The sequence below is a fragment of the Heterocephalus glaber genome, unplaced genomic scaffold (assembly GCF_053883595.1).
Source record: "Heterocephalus glaber isolate CG9 unplaced genomic scaffold, H.glaber_assembly_v1.0 deba00001454, whole genome shotgun sequence".
NCBI classification, from domain to species: Eukaryota; Metazoa; Chordata; class Mammalia; order Rodentia; family Bathyergidae; genus Heterocephalus; species Heterocephalus glaber.
This window is the reverse complement of record NW_028258303.1, coordinates 14,075,980-14,093,572: the sequence shown is the minus strand read 5'-3', so window position 1 is coordinate 14,093,572 and position 17,593 is coordinate 14,075,980. Positions and strand designations below refer to the sequence as shown.

General features: G+C 42.8%; 1 protein-coding gene and 1 long non-coding RNA gene across 9 annotated transcripts in view; both read right to left on the bottom strand.

Annotated features, from left to right (window-relative positions):
• The window catches only part of Fras1 (Fraser extracellular matrix complex subunit 1), a 444,408-nt gene extending 428,460 nt beyond the window's left edge, over nucleotides 1-15,948 (bottom strand). For 7 of the 8 annotated variants that reach the window (XR_015452892.1, XM_087215884.1, XM_087215887.1 and 4 more), the window contains exons 1-2: nucleotides 15,037-15,723; nucleotides 6,319-6,350 (exon numbers count right to left, since the gene is read on the bottom strand). Coding sequence is in view for 7 of the 8 variants with exons in the window: in XM_087215884.1 (XP_087072010.1) it covers nucleotides 6,319-6,350; nucleotides 15,037-15,112 (108 nt within the window). In the remaining variant the exon portion in view is untranslated. The other variant, XM_087215885.1, reaches the window with a different exon arrangement.
• LOC147827149 (uncharacterized) lies at nucleotides 11,374-15,030 on the bottom strand. The gene is made up of 2 exons (XR_015452895.1): nucleotides 13,779-15,030; nucleotides 11,374-12,016 (listed from the first exon to the last, which is right to left on the bottom strand). It is a non-coding gene; the product is annotated as an uncharacterized LOC147827149 (long non-coding RNA).
• Nucleotides 15,949-17,593: the final 1,645 nt, after the last annotated feature.

Sequence of the window (17,593 nt, the reverse complement as noted above, 5' to 3'; positions counted from 1 at the left end):
TTTAAAAAGACCATGGTGCCAAAGAACTTTGCTTCTTAGTCTCCTTAACTCTAGGAAACAATATCTACAAATTGGCCCAGAGGGCCTCAATTCTTTCCTGCTACAATATAAACAATGGATAACACTCCCATGAGCGCATCAGATTTTGACCAAAGACCCAAAATTAAAAATTTGTAAAAATTTTAATGGAATATGTAAGCTTAAGCTGCAGGTGGTAATGGTACCCTTTTCTTTTATTCCAGAAAATGTAATGAACAATATGGACAGCATTGTAATAGAGATTATCTGAGAACTGTTCAAATTATATAAACAAACAGTAAGCAGAGATACTGTAATATAACAAATTCCTTGCTACTTTTCCCACAAGTGCTAAAAACACTATAGTAAGTTTTCACCTGGGATGATAACCATCCATGAAACTATATTTAAACTTTAAGTCCTAGAGGACATTAGGAATTTTAAAGCTCTAAAGTTGTACTGTCTCATATAGCTGCCAGTAGCCACAGATGACTATTCAAATTCAAATATTCACTGAAATTAAAGTTTAAAATTCAGTTCCTCAGTGCAGCCAGCCACAGTTTAGTTGTGCTCTGTCATCACCTGCGGCTCATGGCTACCATACTGGACCACAGTTAGCATCCACCATCACAACACTGCCTAAGGCATCTTGGACAGGGCCAAATCTAATTTTCTAAATTCACAGATTTAAAAACTGGGGCCTGGTTTCATTCACATGAACTACTCCCTACGTAGTAATCACAGAGCCAGAACCTGAACCAAGGTTGCTGGGCCTGTAACACTCAGTCATTTCTACTCTGACATCTTGCTGCCATCTAAACAATGGAGTGCTTATTCCTTGCCAGATTCAGTCCTGAGGTCTGCTGCAAGCATGTTCTCTGTCTTCATAGTGACCCCAGGAGGAGCATAATCGCCATATACAGATGAGAAAGTAGGGCCTTTGCTATAGAAAGTGTCTCAGGTGAGACCACACAGCAGTTGTGTTGTAGTACCAGGATTCAACCTCCAAACCTGGATCTTTCTGCTGTGGTGTACTATATACAGCAAACACACCATACTTTTGTTATCCTTGAAATTTTTTCTTTGGATTTTGTGAAAAGTTGGTATTTCCTGATTCACTTTGTCAGTATAGGTCAACAAAAGTATCCCAAGCAGAAATATCCCACCACTTAACTCTTTTGGTGTAGGGAAAAGGGTAGTTTTGTCCACCTTTGTCAGTCATAACTGCTTTTTGACCACAATATCACTGGACTAGTGCTGTTTACTGAGCACTGGGAGAAGTACTTCATGCTGATCTCCTTTCACCTTCACAACAGCTCTGTAGAAGAAATTGTTCACCTCCATTTCACAGATGAAAACACTGAGGTGAAGGGTCAAACCATCCATCCCCAGGGAGAGGTTAATAAAGAAGTGTTTGCTTGTGGTGATGGGAAGCAGAAAGACAGATAATTTCTTTTTATTTGACATAGATGGGAAAGAACACAAGATATGTGAAAGCTCTGAAATATAAAAATTTATTTTCCTCCTCACACCGGATATCTCTGCCACAGTTAAGCCTATTTGCTGCTTCCCTTGGATGGATTCATCTAAGATAGTCACACTATCTTCCACAAGGGCTGCCTTGGAGAAAGTCTCAAGTGTTTGAAAAGTGCATGCATATTGTGGAGCAAGAAACATACCCCAAAATAGATTATTTAGTGGTTCTTATGGTATTTTTGGTCCCTTCTGGCAATTTCTGACCTGACCAATACAAAGAAGAGAAAGAGGAGACAGCATTAAAGAAAGGAGGGAGACAGCTGATACCAGTACATAGCTAAGAGATGACCACATATGTCTTAAAACCAAATCATCCCAGAATGTCACTCACTACAAGTCACAGAGCTGTCAAAGTTGGAAAACACAACATACTGAGAGGCATACACACACATGCACACATACACAGTACACAATATTACTTATTTGTTAAGATGCAATGATCCTCTAAATGCTTCTTGAATCATGTGGTGAATTTAATGGATCTGCACCAGTGCAGGAGAGTCTCAGCTAAATGGGAAGGGGTTAGCCAGGGACAGCTGGCTTCTACAGGAGGTCGGGGTCAAGATTGGCAGGGACAACTGCATGGCAGATGCAGCAGGGAGGAGTGTGGGGATATAGTACTGAAGGTGAAATAAGCTAGTTGTGCTCTGAGCAAAAGCAGACTGGCCTGGGTGTGAGAAACAGAAGGGCTTTAGAGTCAGAACCAGAGTTGAATTCTCTCTTCCAATAGCGCTTCCTGGTTATGTAACTTTGGACAAGTGATTTATACTTTCTGAACCTCAGCTTCCTTATTTGCATAGACAATACCTATTTCCTAGCATTAATGGGAGTATTAAATACTAGTAGGGACTTAATCATTGTCTTTTTCTCTTGTTCTTATTGACTGATAAGGAGGAATTTTGTTATAGCAAAAAAGCAGATTCCAGGCATTGCATGTGGCAACTGTCTTCTTTATTCTACAAAATCCCATTGCTGGAGGCTTTATTTCTCCCCATTTCACAGTGGGGCAATAGAAGTTTCCAGAACTTTCCCTATGTCACAGAGCTAGCTTCCAGCAGAGGAGGAATAACTCCAACCAGGTCATCAGACAGCCAGAGCCATGAATGTTCTACTGTATCTGTAGCTTCCAAAGCGACAAGTGACACAAGTGAAAAGATACCAACAAGAGGAATTTTCACAAGACAGGTTGAAAGTAGGCAACTACCAACAGGTGCCTAAATCCACATCATCTACTTGACGTGTTTTATGAAATTCTTCTGCATAAAGCTAATGCCACCATTTTCAAGATGACTAACTCAACTTTTGGTCACCTACTTGGAAGCTGAATGAACACCAAGAACTACACATCCATCCCTGCTCCAGTTTCCTTGTCTATAAAATGGAGATTCTGAACTATAAGCTCTCTGAAGTCACTACTGCCTCTAAAATAGTGAGGACATGGGCAAAATCATAAGGTTTTAGGACAGGGGCACTAAACCACCAATCTACCACCAGCTCTGCAGTGTGATGCCTTTTACAGCCAAAACCCTCTCACCCAGAGTTGTTTAATCGGGAAATCCTATAATAACAATATAACATTCTCAAACTCTTTCATTCAAAAGATATAAGCACACATTCCTTGTCCAGTGTGATAGTTAACTGATTATATCAACTTGAGTAAGAAATGCCCAACTAAATTGGATCAGCATAGTTCTGGGTGTGGCTGAGGGGATTTCCTGAGGACAGAAGAACCATCCTAGGGCGGCTTGTTGCCTGAATGGTATTAAGGGGAAACAAAGAAGGAAGCTTAGCTTCTGTTTCTTCAAAGGAGCTCCAGTCTTCACCTTCACCTTGGATGTTGTCTCTTGGCTTCCAACATAGACCCATCAGCCTTCTACTGCAGACCCTTCAGCCTCCTGCTATGAACTTGCAAGAGACACTGCACTGAGTGTCAGGACTTCAACTGGATCCTTTGGCCCTCCAGTGCACAGACAGTCCTTTGGCACTGTTGCACACCTGACTCTGGATGGTCACTGTAAGCCAATCTTGTAAATTCTTATATATTTGTATATCATGCATTAAATCTGTTTCTTTAGCAAGCACTGACTGAAACACCTAGTTTCCCTGAGGTGGGTGCAATGCCTTTCTTCACTGTTAGGACAGGTAGAGAGAGAGCAGCAAGGAATTATAGAATTAAAACTATGTCCACAATGCATCATCTACCATTCCCTATTTCTTTTTGCATGCATGCCAGGCAAATGCCCTATCACTGACTTACATCCCCCAGCCCCATTTCTAATTTTAATGTCCTTAACATGGAAAGAGAATTTAAAATAGTTACAAATAAATCTAAACACAGAGTCTCTCTAGATTTCCAAGTTTTCCCTCAATCATTTATAGCTGTTTCTCCCACACTTAATTTGACAGCAACTTTTTAGTGACTCACCTCTACAGAGTCTTTTTAGAGTATTCAACAGTTTCCCTAGAAACAAGAACGGTTTTTCTTGTTATATTCCCATTTCAGCAGTTTAATTAAACAATAAGTCAGATCTTGTCATTTCTCTTCTCTGGCTCTTCCCATGGCTCATCCACCTTTCTGAAAGGACAAGCTAAAGTCTGTCCAAGGTTCAACACTGTCCCCTGCCCACATCTCTGACCTCCTCTCCTGCCAACCCCCACCAACAGGTCACACACTCCTGCTACTTGACCTCCAGATATTTCCTCAAATGACAAGCAAGCTCCTGCTTCAGATTAACACTTGCTGTTCCCCTCTTGGAACCCTCTTGCACCAGATAGCCACAAGACAAGCTCTTAGAATTACCTGTTCCAGGTGTTTGCACAAATGTCACCTTCTCAGTGAAGCCTTCCCTATGTCCCTAGTTAAAGAAGCCACCCTGGTCCCCCAGAGTCTTTTTTTATCCTCCAACCACTACATTGTGTATGTTTTTAACAGATTCCTATCTGACATTCTATATATTTTACTCACTAGAATTTGAACTTCAGGAGGATAGGAATTTTTATGTTTGCTAAAGCACTCCAGTAGCTAGAATAGCAGATCATTAGTTGTTGCTCAATAAATAAGCATTTAATAATAATCTTTGTTATTGTAATAAATTTATTATCTCTCTGATTGAACTGCAAAAATACCCTATTAAGTTTTCAGGCTTGAGGAGGGTTAGAAACAAAGGTAGAAGAGCCTTGGTAGGTAACAAAGCCACTTAGAGGGTTCAGGAGTGTACAGGTGCAGGGGTGTCCCCACTCAGTGTGAGCAGCCCCAATCCCTAGCATCAGCAAGGGCACAGAACAGAGTGGAGCAAGGCTTTCTGTTAGATGCAAGTTGGCTAAGCTCTCTCTCCTTTTCTTTGATCCAAAAACATGTTGCTTTCATATTCAAGTGTGCAAGCACACATAGCAAAGTCAAGTATGGTGGATGCCCTAACTACTCTTCTTCAGATAGAGATGGGACAGAAAGAAGACAGGTTATCTTGTTCTGGTCCATGACATTTAGTAAATTCTGCACCTCTCTCTCTCACACACACACTTGTGGTTCTCCACTAAAATTGGGGAGGGTATAAAATAATTCACAGCCAGCTGAGTTCACTGGCCTATTATAAGTATCAGATGAATCAACAGTTACAAGAGTATATTGAAAAACCATGAAGAACTCCATACCCTAAGCAATTCTCTTTGCGTTAACACAGATTACTGTATCTACCCTTGCTCCTTAAAACTGATGATTTACCAGAGTACTTTGATTTTAAAGTGATTCCTAAAATGTATTAAAGAATGAACAGAAAGAAATATGTGGTTGTAAGGGCATGGAATGACAAAAAGAAGGAAAATGGTTTCTTCCTGATTCTTTAAGAGAAAAATATCAAGAAGAAACACTAGTCTACAAAGACCAGATTTAAGAATATTACCTCAAACATCTACTATTATCCAGACTGTCGGATAGTTCTGACAATACTCATCTATTTCAACACCACAAGGATAATCTGTGATGATTTATTAATATCACGTATGTCACTAGCAGGTTGTGATGTAAATGAGCAAACCCTTCCCAGTCATCTCAGCTCTGTTTTATTACAGCATTTATTAAACCAACATAAAAATGGTGCAGAATGACTTGTCACACCATTTATTAGAGTTGATGAAGTGTAGACAGTCTTTTCAATAAGGCTTTAACACACTGTTATGCACCATCGTACATTATTAATGAAAAGAAATGCACGAGACTTGCATCAGCTTTTCCCCCAAGTCATTCTGACATTAAATTCAAAATCAATTCTCCCCTATATGCCAGAGGGTCAGAGATAAAATGTTAATTTACCAAAACTTAAGTTGATAATTCTAAGAAACAATCAGGAATCTTCCCTGTTCTGCTGAATTTAATAATAATGTGTTTTTGGGTTTTTTTGAGAGGGATCAAGACAGGAAGCAATTGCAACAGGAATATAAACAAATTGTGTCCTAGTTTATATCTGACAAGAGGATGGGATCTAATTTTCTCTGAATGAAAGAACACAAAGGACAGCCACAGAATGCAAATTGTGTGCTGGGTATCTGAACTTCTCTTCTAATACCTGAGTTCCCGAATGGAACTAATTTCCTCTAGAAGAGGTATTAAGTAATTGAAGCTGATTGTGCCAGAATGAGGGATAATTCTCAAACTGTGAAGAAAAATAAACATATTTACAATGATAGGATCACCTCACTCACTCAATAACTTTAATCAAGCATTTTACATTCAAAAGAAATAAACCAAATATATTAAGAATGACCTACCGCCAACAACGAACCCTGATAGACACAAGCACCTGTGGGGAAAAACAAAGCAAGAATTAACATCATGCATAATAAACCAACAAGGCGCTGCCCCAGCAGGCTCGCTGCTAAAACTGCATCCCCACACGTCAACAGCAGCAAAGTGCTTTTTCCGAAAACTTAAAAAGCTCAAGCGTTCTTCCCTGGGGGGAAATAACCCCATACACCAAAACAATATTTCCTGGACACACATGAAGGAAGGCATCATTAGAACTTATTTAAATTTTAAAATAAATGCATTGATAATGGCATGCTATAAATACGAAGCATATTTTCCTTTGTGATAAGTCAGGAAAGCCTCTATAATCCAGTTCCAATTTACTGATCCAAGCAACTCTCCTACTCTATGCTTCTACAAATTCTCCAGTCCAACTCAAGAGGCCAGCTTAGAATCCCATGATAAGATTTCATGTTTAAATGGTTTTGATTCATTTCCTACAAGGGGCACTTGGTTTATTCACGAAACTTGAACTTGATCCTATCTCCTTCATGAAATGCTTCCAGGCCACAGGATTATGTTCTTCCTCCTTTGCGCTCATAACATCGTGAGCTGAAATCATTTATCTGTGAATTCACTCTTGCATAGTTCCTTGCGGCATCCTTGCTAAGCATGTGGAAATGTTGCATCTACCCTACAACACTATATAGATTCTCTTAGGAAAGGAAAAACTTCTTTGCACTCCCCATGTCTTCACATAGTAAGCATTTACTTAGGTATCTGGTTAACACCAAATACCTGTTTCCTGCCTTTAATGCAGTATGTTCCCCTTTGGAGAGACTAAGCCTTTTTGTTTTGTGTGTGTGTGTGTGTGTGTCTGTGTGTGTGTGTGTATGTGTGTGTGTGTGTGTGTGTGGTGTTTTACTGAAGAATGAACCCAGAGTCTTCACACTGAGCTACATCCCCAGACCTTTATTACTTTTTATTTTGAGGCAGGGTCTTACTAAGTCCCTAAGTTGCTCAGGCTGGGCTCAAAGTTGTGATCCTCCTCCCTCAGCCTCCCAGAGTGCTGGGATTACAGGCCTGCACCACCACTCCTGGCTATATTAAACCATTTATTAGAGCAGTATAAATGGTAGTTATTTGAGAAGAACTCTTCTATTGAGTTCCTGACCTCCAACACTTTTTTTCACTTCATTTTTTTCCTGATGGACTGCTTATGACGAGATGCACCATTAGGCAACAAATGGGGAAAAAAAATAGATGATCCGTTTCCAAATGGAAAAGAAGGTTGAATTTGACTGTACAATTCATATATTCTGAATAACTAACATATAATACAATAAATCTTTCAGTCTTATATTTTAAAACAACATAAAATTGCAATCCCAATTTTAATAAAGTACATGCCAACTCTTGACCAATTGCTGTTTTGATTTCACCTAGACACAAGTGTGTAGCATGCTACCATCTCTTCTTGGCATGGAGGCTACAAACCTAGCTGAAACCGCATATGCACACCAAGGCAGAAGCACATCTTGACAATGGGCCACAGTTGGTTTCCAAAGAGAGAAGGACATATTTTATTTACTATTGTGCTTGCCTCTAAGAGATCCTCCATTAAGTCTCAAAAAATTAACTCTCCAGGAAAGAAATGATCTACTTTCCCCACCAATAATGGAATTAAGAACGATATTTCCAGAAAATGACTATTTACACCTGGACTGGACCAAAGATCTCTGTGAGGAAATTTACTAAAATGACTCTCATGTCCTTGACATTCAAATAAGAATAACTTGAGATAAAGCCTTGAGGGAAAACTCTTCCTAATTGACTTATTTTTCCTTAAGAAATTTTGTTCCATAGACAATATTTCACTTTCAGTATGTCATAAGAAAAAAGGATATATGTGAAGATATAAAATAATCATATATCTCAAATCAATATATATCAAAATAATTCACTTTCTAAATTGCTTAAATGGATATTTAATTAGTTCTAATGTTTAAAATTATAATAAGATCATCATCACTTAGGTATACTTTAAGAAAATCTATTTTTCAGACCACTAATCTTTTAATGGCTAAACCATGAAAAATCTACCACACAGTAGTTTTTAATTGACATAAAGTTTTATGTATTTATCATGTACAACGTGGTGTTTTCCATATACATAATCTTTAGAATAAAAAAATTTAATTTTTAGGAAAAAACCCAATATTTACCCTTCAGAATAAGGCTATCATCTGATATAGTCACATATCGCAGAATAACGAAGACACTTTCTGATACATGTGTCATTAGGCAATTTCACTGTTGTGTGAGCATCACAGAGCACAGTTACACCAACTGAGAGGCCTCTGACATCACTAGGCAATATAATCTCCAGGACCAAGGTTTTGTATCTGGTTGGTTGTTGACCAAAACTTCATTTTGCAGCACATCATTAATTTTATTTCTCTTCTTCACAGTGTTAACTTGCAAGATCAATGACTTTTCAAAGTGCCCAAAGAAATCAGGCACCTGAAGAGGTAACCAGGCATCCACATCAAAACCCATTCTGGAAGTTGAGACGGACATTATAAAGTTTCCCTGCAACAGGAAAGCATAAAGCCTCACAGAGAGCAACATCACATCCATACTTGCTCAAGCGAAACATCTGCTACAAACTTAAGCCAAATGATGTGGCTGCTGATAAAGTCTATTATTAGGAAAGAGAAATAATTCAATTTGGGTTGTTCTACGTTGTACAATTCCAAAAGAATTAAGCTTTCCCTTCTGAGGGCTTTCCTAAAACAGAACACTTCTACCCGGAAGGCAGCTGCATTATGAGTCTCCATTAACACAGTTTCCAAAACCTCATTTCTACTCTCTTGAGAAAATAAAGCATTCCAGTGTGATGCCCAGTGCTATCAAACATTTATCACCACCCAAAGCCAGATGCAGTTGTCCAGAGCAGGCATATTTCTCCCACACCATGGCAGGCTGCACACCCACCAGCAGATGAAGTCGGGAGTTTGTTGATACTGGGCGCTGGGTGCAGCTCCTGGTTCAGATGAGGGCAGAGGCCTTTTCACTAATCCACCATTCACATCATATGACAAACAAAGCTACTCCCTCCACTCATCTTTTTTTCTTAAGGTATACTAGAATAACTGCAGTCTATAGAAGGTTTACATTTATGGCTTTGGTTAAACTTCAAAGGAAATTCCATCTCAATGTGAGGTTTTTTGTGGGTTTTTTTCTGGCAGTGTTGGGGATTGAACCCAGAGCTTTGTGGATGCTGGGTTAATGCTCTACCACTGAGATATACTCTCAGCAGTAGCCATACAGTAAGATCTAGAAAAGGGAAACTGAGAAAAATAAGAACAAACAAGAGTTTTCAAACTAAGGACACTGCCAGTTTCAGGGCATGGAACACAACTGAAGTGTCAGCTAATTTAAGTCCTATACCCTGTGGCCTGTGAGAAAGGGGGGGTGCAGCTCTGCAGGGTGAAACAATTGCACAGGGTCAAGAAGGAAGCCAAGGTCCTGAGACCTGACAGCTCTTCTTCCTGCATGCTGGCTTCATTGCTTACAGGTCATATGGGCAAAATGTGTCAGTATAAAATTTAAACACATAGATGTCCGTTTTTGAAGCCTTTTTGTAGATTATAATGTACTCCTTTATGAAACACCTGTAAAAATGTTACTATTTTCAGGAAAATTTTAAGGTACAATTTGTACCAGTACTTATGTCGTGAAACTATTCACTATAGAAACTGTAACTGGTGAACTGACTGCATTAGAGAAGTTAAATCCAAGAGCCACAAAATGTCAGACCCATGCATTGAAAGAAATAGTGGCAAATAGAACCATAAAGATTTGAAAAGATTTGGAGAGCAGGGTATCACAAAAACATGACTCATCAGGACCAAGTTGGCATTTTAAATGTTCAAGCTTTATGTTGTGTTATAATTCAGCATATGGCCCTGCACACTCTGGAATAGTTAAAATAGAATTGTTTCCGGACTGACCCGACAGCTCTGTTAGCATTACTGTCAACAAGGATTCAGATCAATTCACAGAATAGTTAAAATGAAAATGGGCTGTTTTTGAACTGTTGTATTTGGCATAAGGCTCCAACTTTGCTATGTGGTAGTCCCCTTCCCTCTTCTGGGCCACTTGGTAGAGTACTTTATGACTACTTGCATATGAGCAAAGCTGAGTGGTACCACCCCAGCCTGGAATAGTCTGTATGAATGACTGCTTCCTCACCAAAGGATGTCTAATACCCAAATCCCAGAGGGGAATGAAAATACAATATATTTCAAACAAGAGCTTTTGACAATATATCACCTTTTTATTTCTATTAGAAAGTAATTTTAAAAGCCAAAAACAACATAGCTGCAATCAGTATCAATCAATTGGAATAGGTAACATTTCGATCTTGGGAAACCCAAAAAAGACCATCTCTACTGCTGGGATTTTTTTTTATATTGTGAGGTATGCAAATTCGGCTAGTAGGATAAGTTTTTTGTGTTGTTTGTTTTTTTTGTTTTTGATGTCCGTATCTTCCCACCAGGCATAGCACCAGGTACACAAGCCCTCGATAAAGGCTTGTAGAATGAAAGATGGGGAGAGAGGCTATTTCTCTTGGCCAATGTCTTTTCTTTAATATTCACTTTTAAGCACTGAGCTCCTCACCAGCCAAGAGCGGAACCAAAAATGCTGACCTACATATAAATAAAACACATTGTCTATAAAGTGATCCTTTCCAGTGTAAACTGCTAATGGCATTTATAGGAAAGGCCTGGGAGATTGTGGGATTGGCTTCAATCACAAGGCAATGACAGGACACTGACTGCAGTTCAATTATCTAATGTCTTTCACTAGCCCATGTCTATCCAGCCTCACAGGACTGCACATAGAAACACGATTCAAGGTGAGTGTCTCCATAAAATGTCATCAAGTTTCTCTGATTCAGAAACCACCTATGGTAGAAGTTTCCCTGTAACTTACTGATTTTATTAAGTCCCAAATCATAGTAGTTTATCAGTTTGGCAGTGTAGAACAATGTAAAGTAACAATGCCAACAATTTGCTAACAAAAATCTATTTTTATTTTAATAATTACAATAAAATTTTGAACATGAAAGTTGCAATTGATTACAAATAAGATGATTTCTTTTTTTCTACGCATGATGATAAACAAAAGTATTTTACAGCTATCACATAGGTGAATTCTTCATTTAAAAAGTGACAGAAGAGCCAGGGATTTAGCTCAGTGGTTAAGTAGTTTGTTCAAAGTCAATCAGATAATCATAAGGCTAGTCATAGGAGCTAGTCTACTAGTTAAGCTTAATTCAAAGGAGTGATTTGGTAATACTTGTTGATCCGACCAATATTTTTGAGCACTTACTATGTGCTAAGGGCTGAGCTGGAGATATAAAAATAACTAGGAACCATATATTATGGGTTGGATCTGAAATGTCTCCCCTGAGTCTCATGTGTTTGAGGGGTGGATGGATCATGAGGGTGCTACACTCATGGGTAGATTCATCCAGTGATGAGCTCAGTGGCTGAGTGTGCACTGGGGGTGTGAATTGGAAGGGTATACAGTATCTTCCTCCATCACACCTCCCTTCATGGCCACCATGCTGTGAACATGGCCAACCTGATGTGGGCAGCTTTCCTCTGCCAGACCCTTCCAGCAAGCCCTTCCTGCCTTGGAGCCAGCCACCTATGGATGGAAAACATGAGCCACAATAAACTTCTCCTCCTTTAATTTATTGGTGTCAGCATTGTGCTTCAGTGACAAGGAAAGTGACTAAGATCCTATCCTAATTCCTCAGTAAGTACATAGCAAAATCAAGAAGGATGCACTTTTTTCAGCTATAATTAGGGAAGGTATTAAAGGGGATACTGGAAACATGCATGACATGATCTCTGAGCACTGGGAAGAAAATAACAAATTCTTCCATGAGCTGCCATACAAAAGCATCAGAGTGTATCTCACTAAGAGAAGCACATGCGAATGTTTCTTCTCCAATGTTTTTTTTTCTTTGGTACCAGGGATCAAACTTGGGACCCTTGTGCTTGCAAGGCAGGCACCAGAACCACTGAGCTAAATCTCTGGCCCTCTTTTCCAATTTTCAAAATCATTCCATAGGGCCAGGGATTTAGCTCAGTGGTGCTGTGACTGCCTCACAAGTGCAAGGTCCTAAGTTCAATCCCTGGTACAAAAAAAAACATTATTCCATAATGATTAATAATAAAAACTTGAGGAACTTTCTAAAATCCTTAGGCTTTCTATCATTGACCTCAGTGCTCTTAATTTTAAAAGAATGAAACCAAAGATCTCATCAGATGACAACTGATATTTTGTCTGTGGGACTGAGATCATTTACTTAAATTGAGATAAAACATGTAAAGTGCTTAACATAGTGTTAGGCAAAATAATACAAGGGATGATCAAAAAATATGGTGAATGTTAAAAATCTTTTTCCGAAAATACATTACAATAAAAGACACATTGTCATTAATTAATCCCCATCTAATTACCCCCCCCCCATTCCAACACTCTTGTCCCATTGTTCCTGCCACTTTCCAAAGCAGTTCTGGAAGTCCTCTTTTGTGTCTTTACTCAAACATATAGTGAATGTAAATCCCAAATGCTAGACAACGGAAAGGCAGGCATGTAAAAATATTATGGTGTGTCCTCATCCACCTTATTCATTTTATCTGCACTATGTGACTTTTGGCTCTTCCCAAAGTCAAAATGACCTTGAAAGATAAACATTTTGAACTGATTCAGAACATCGAGGCAGCCATCTAGATTGTGGGACTAAAGACACTTATGAAAGAAGACTTCCAGGACTGCTGCAGAAACTGGCAGGAACAATGGGACAAGTGTGTTGGGGGGGGGGCTCATGGCGATGTGTCTTTTATTGTAAAACTTTTTTTATTTAAACATACACATTTTTTGATCACAACTCATATGTGCTCAGTAGATGTTTACATTCATTATTAGATAAACATACTAACTTGGATGGAAACTCGTAGACACCTAGCAATGTAGGAGCAATCCAATTTATAAAGCTACAGAAAGCTTAAGGGCAGGAGAGAGATCTTTGAAGAATCTTTGAAGGAGTATCACTAACTTCCATCAAAAGATTCTGGCAGTTCTTAAATTGTGCCCATTGTATTGACCAAACTTTCAAACAGCGCACCCTATAGGCCCTTAGTAATAATGGCTTTCGTCATTTCATGAGATGAGGTTCTAAGAAACTGAATCATTCCAACTGCCCCCTGGTGAGCAATCCAGGAGTGTAGCACATTTTCTGGGATAAGATTCTAAATAAGAAACTGCCACGACGTGAAATTGTCGTTTATCTAAGCTCTTAGCTGAGGTTTGGGTGCCCTGGGCTGACTCTCCCATCTGGTTAATTATAATCAAACCTTGCAGGTTTTTTTTTTTTAAGTATGCATACAAGCTCACATACACGACCAACTTCACAGGTTGGGAGAAGGGTGTGCAGGCCAGGAGCATGGTTCTCGGGGACAGCACACGCGCTTCATACTTCCCAGCAGGATGCAAGAAGCCACAACTTCACCAGCAGGAAAGGATTCGAGGCTGTGCGCGCATTTCCACTCCAGGCCCGTTCCCCCTTCACTGCGAGTGAAGAGAAGGCGCCACGCCGGGGGCTGGAAGCCGACCCAAGGTTGGGCTCGTCCTCCTGCGACCTCCATTGCCCCTGCCCCCGCCGAGGCGCTGCTCTGCAGCCGAGCCGGTGAACCCTCTCCCCGCAGCCAGATGAATAATGAATGGAGAGGGAGGGGAAGGGGGAGCCCAGAGCTGAGGACTAAGTCGTTTCTCCCACACTTCGACTCCCTCCCCCTCCTGAAGCACTAACCCGGCCACTTTCCCGGCTCCTCCGATCAGGTGGGAGCTCCCAGCGCCTGGTGCCCCCCGGCCTGGCAGGCATCTCGTGACCCCACACTGTCTCGGTTTCCTTATTGATCCATTTGTTTGGCTGAGCCTAAATTGTGTTTAATATCATGGCGACAACTCTCATCGTCTTCTTTCCCGTCCTCAGCTCTCGGGTTTTACAAGTAGGTCGGAGTCAGGGAGGAAAAGCGGGAGGCGGAGGGCGAAGTAAGATAATGAACCCAAACTCTCACTAACCACTTTTTTTCCTGGGGAGAAGGCAGGCTCGCGCTTTTCGGTAGGGGAGATTTATTTTAGGGCAAGTGCCTACGTCCAGAACCCGCTTTGACCCGCTAGTTATAAAATCTTAACTGGACTTTAGAGGGAGACTTACAGGCACGGGCCGGGTGAGAGAGGAGGGAGATTTAAGGTGTAGAATTTCATGTTTCACAGGAGCAGAAGTGTGTTCACCCAGGTAGGAGCAATGGCTCGCTCCTCATCTCCGCTCCGAGTAGTTGCTTCTCCTCTGGCGGCAGGGGGATGTGGAAAGAAAGGGACTCCAGTCTCCCGAGGCCACCCACACACCCAAACGCACTTAAGGGGAAAAGGGAGGCCGTGGCAGCGGTGCAAATCAATCAGTAGCAGCAATCTATTGAGGAAAAAGCCCACTCCCTCCCTAAACAAAAAACTCTCGCCTCCCGCCCCAAACAAAAAACAAAAACTTCCACACGAAGCACAGCGCCATAAAATCCTCTGCGCAGTTTAAACTGCACGAACACACACACACACACACACACACACACACACACACACACACGTCGCCGCTGCTTTACCTTCGGAATGAAGAGGTAGTACTGCAAATTCCGCCAGCGCTAAGGCCACCCCTAGCCACATTTTGAGGGCATCCATCGCTGTCTCGGCTCTCGCGCAGGGGGAGCGCAGCCTTCCGCATCCAAGGATCCGATCTCGGCCACGCCGCGGGGCTTCGGTGCCGAGAGCTGGGGCGCAGCGCAGAGCAGCGCAGCGCGCGGGGACCTCGGCGGGAGGAGGACGAGGCGCTGGGCCACCCGGGGCGCCGCGGGGGTTCAGGGTACTCCTGGACCGGGCGGGCGCTCACCAGCTCTGCAGAACCGCCGGACAGCGCGGGCTGAGCTGGGAAACAAGAAGCAGACACGGCGATCTCCGTGACCAAGTGTCGCCGGAAAGTTGCCGGTCACCGGCGGCACTGCGCGCTCCCAGGGCTCCAACCGCGCTCAGCCCCTCCCGCGGGGTCCTCGGAACCGCGCTCTGAAGTTAGGCAGATCTGCTCGGTCCGCACAGGGTCACCAGAGAGAGTCACAGGCAAAGAGCTGCCCACACCCACTTCTGGGGTCGGCCACCTAGCGCTCCGCAGCCCGGGGCTGGAAACTTTGCGCCTCGCCGCGGCGGCTCCACGCCTCGCCCGCGCTCTCTGCAGCAGACTGGGGCCAGGCAGAGGAGGCTGAGGGAGCGCGGCCCGCCCCACTCCACGCCCACCGCACCCTTCGCACCCCGGAGCTGCTCCGCAGGGCTGAGGTGGAGGAGTAGCCACAGTGTGAGTGAGGTGCACGGCAAAGAGCGAGAGGCTGGAAAAGACCCCTGAACTCAGCACTATCCGGGCAAGCGAGCCCGGAAACGCACCGAAGTCCACGTCTGGATCCCAGCATTTAAAGGACACACGCTCCGCCTTTTTCCGCCTCCCTCGCCTCCTTCCTCTCCCCTTGCTCTGTGTGAAAATGGACCCGGGGACTCTGAGCAAAGACTCCAGAGTCACGTGGGTAAGAGACGCGGGGAGGAGGGAGCGGAGGCCGAGAAGAGCAACCTGATCCCCTTATTCCTGCGGCTGGAGTTCAGCTTGGCTTTGTCTAGGGCGAGACCCAAAGTGGAGGGAGGGGAGGGGTGAAGCAGGTGGGGTGGTCCTCACCCAGGCACAGCTGAGGCCCTTGACTTGGGTCCACACCGCTCACCCGAGGAGGAGCCGATTGGGTGACCAGGGGGTGCCCACATCCAAACCCTAGCGCATACCCTCTCCCCATCACCCGCCACTCCTGCGGGGCCCTCCTCTCTCACTCTGGGACCCGCAGCCTGGGAGGATGCTGAAACTTCCCACCTCAGACGCACCTTTACCTCTCCAGACGTGCGCTGGAGTGGATGCCACATCGTTTGGGCCAGGCGGGTCCGCCTGCGCCCCCAAACGCCAAAGACCCGGGCTCGCACTTGGAAAGCAAAGGCCTTGATTCCCAGCCTAGACTGACAGATAGCAGCTATTTTTATAGAACCAAATAAAAATAGCTGGGCCAGGCTCAATCATTTTATAAGATGGGAAAGGTTGCATCGGAGAGATGCTGTCTGAGTTCCAAATTGCTCAGCGAAGAGATGTCCTGGTTCCCTCAGCTGAGCGGTGTGGGCCAGACTGTCAGAGCGGAGTCTGTAGTAGCCTTGACCACCTTAAGACTGCAGGGGTCCCAGTTGTATCCTGGCTTCAAGAACACGGTAAAACAGGCCCACGTTCTAAAACACGTGGAAGCCACTTGGAAGATTTGCTTTTCGTTGTAAATTGAAACTGCCAGGTCCCTGTGAGTATTACCATTTAGCCAGAATGGACGGGGACCCTCTGATAATCTGTCTATAATTCTTGAGCCAGGAATCATGCGAGTGGACCTCAGTTTCCCCATTGGGCTGTGGTGATCCTAGGGACAGAGACTTTCTCATTTCTGTATCTCAAGCACAGGTAGGGGCTCTGTACATATTTGCTGAGAGAATAGACTGAATAAAAAATAAGTCCCTCCAAGCAGTAGCTGCAGCAAGCTGGGCTGGGGGCCTTAACTTGCTCCCAAATAAGGGACCTTCTCCTTTCTTAGAAAGTGGACATTTTCTCAGGCCCGTGTGAAGTTCTCTGCAAACTCAGCTTGGAACACACACTGACAAACCAGATTGCTGCCCCTGTCCCCCTCCTATATAGCAGTTTTGTAGTCACCACTAACTAGGAGTAACAAAAAAATTTATTCTGGCCAGAATCCACACTTTGGTTTTATTTATAAAAATTCTCACAATTATAGCACCCAAAAGGCTCTCAATAAGACATCTGTTATACTTGGGAAATGCAAATGGGCTATCCTTTTTTTAAAGGAAGAGATGAAAGAAGGAAGGAAGGAGGGAGAATGAATTCAACATGTGCTATATTTATTGGGTGTATGTACATTACCTCTGCCAGCAGCCCACCACAGGACATTCACTGGCCAGCTGACACTGGTCCTCCCTCTATACAAATTAGGTAAGACAGCAGGTAGTCCCAGAGAATCCCTGCCTCAAGATCACCTGGATGACCCAAAGGCATATCTGATACCTATGGTCGCTGAAACTGAAATGTTC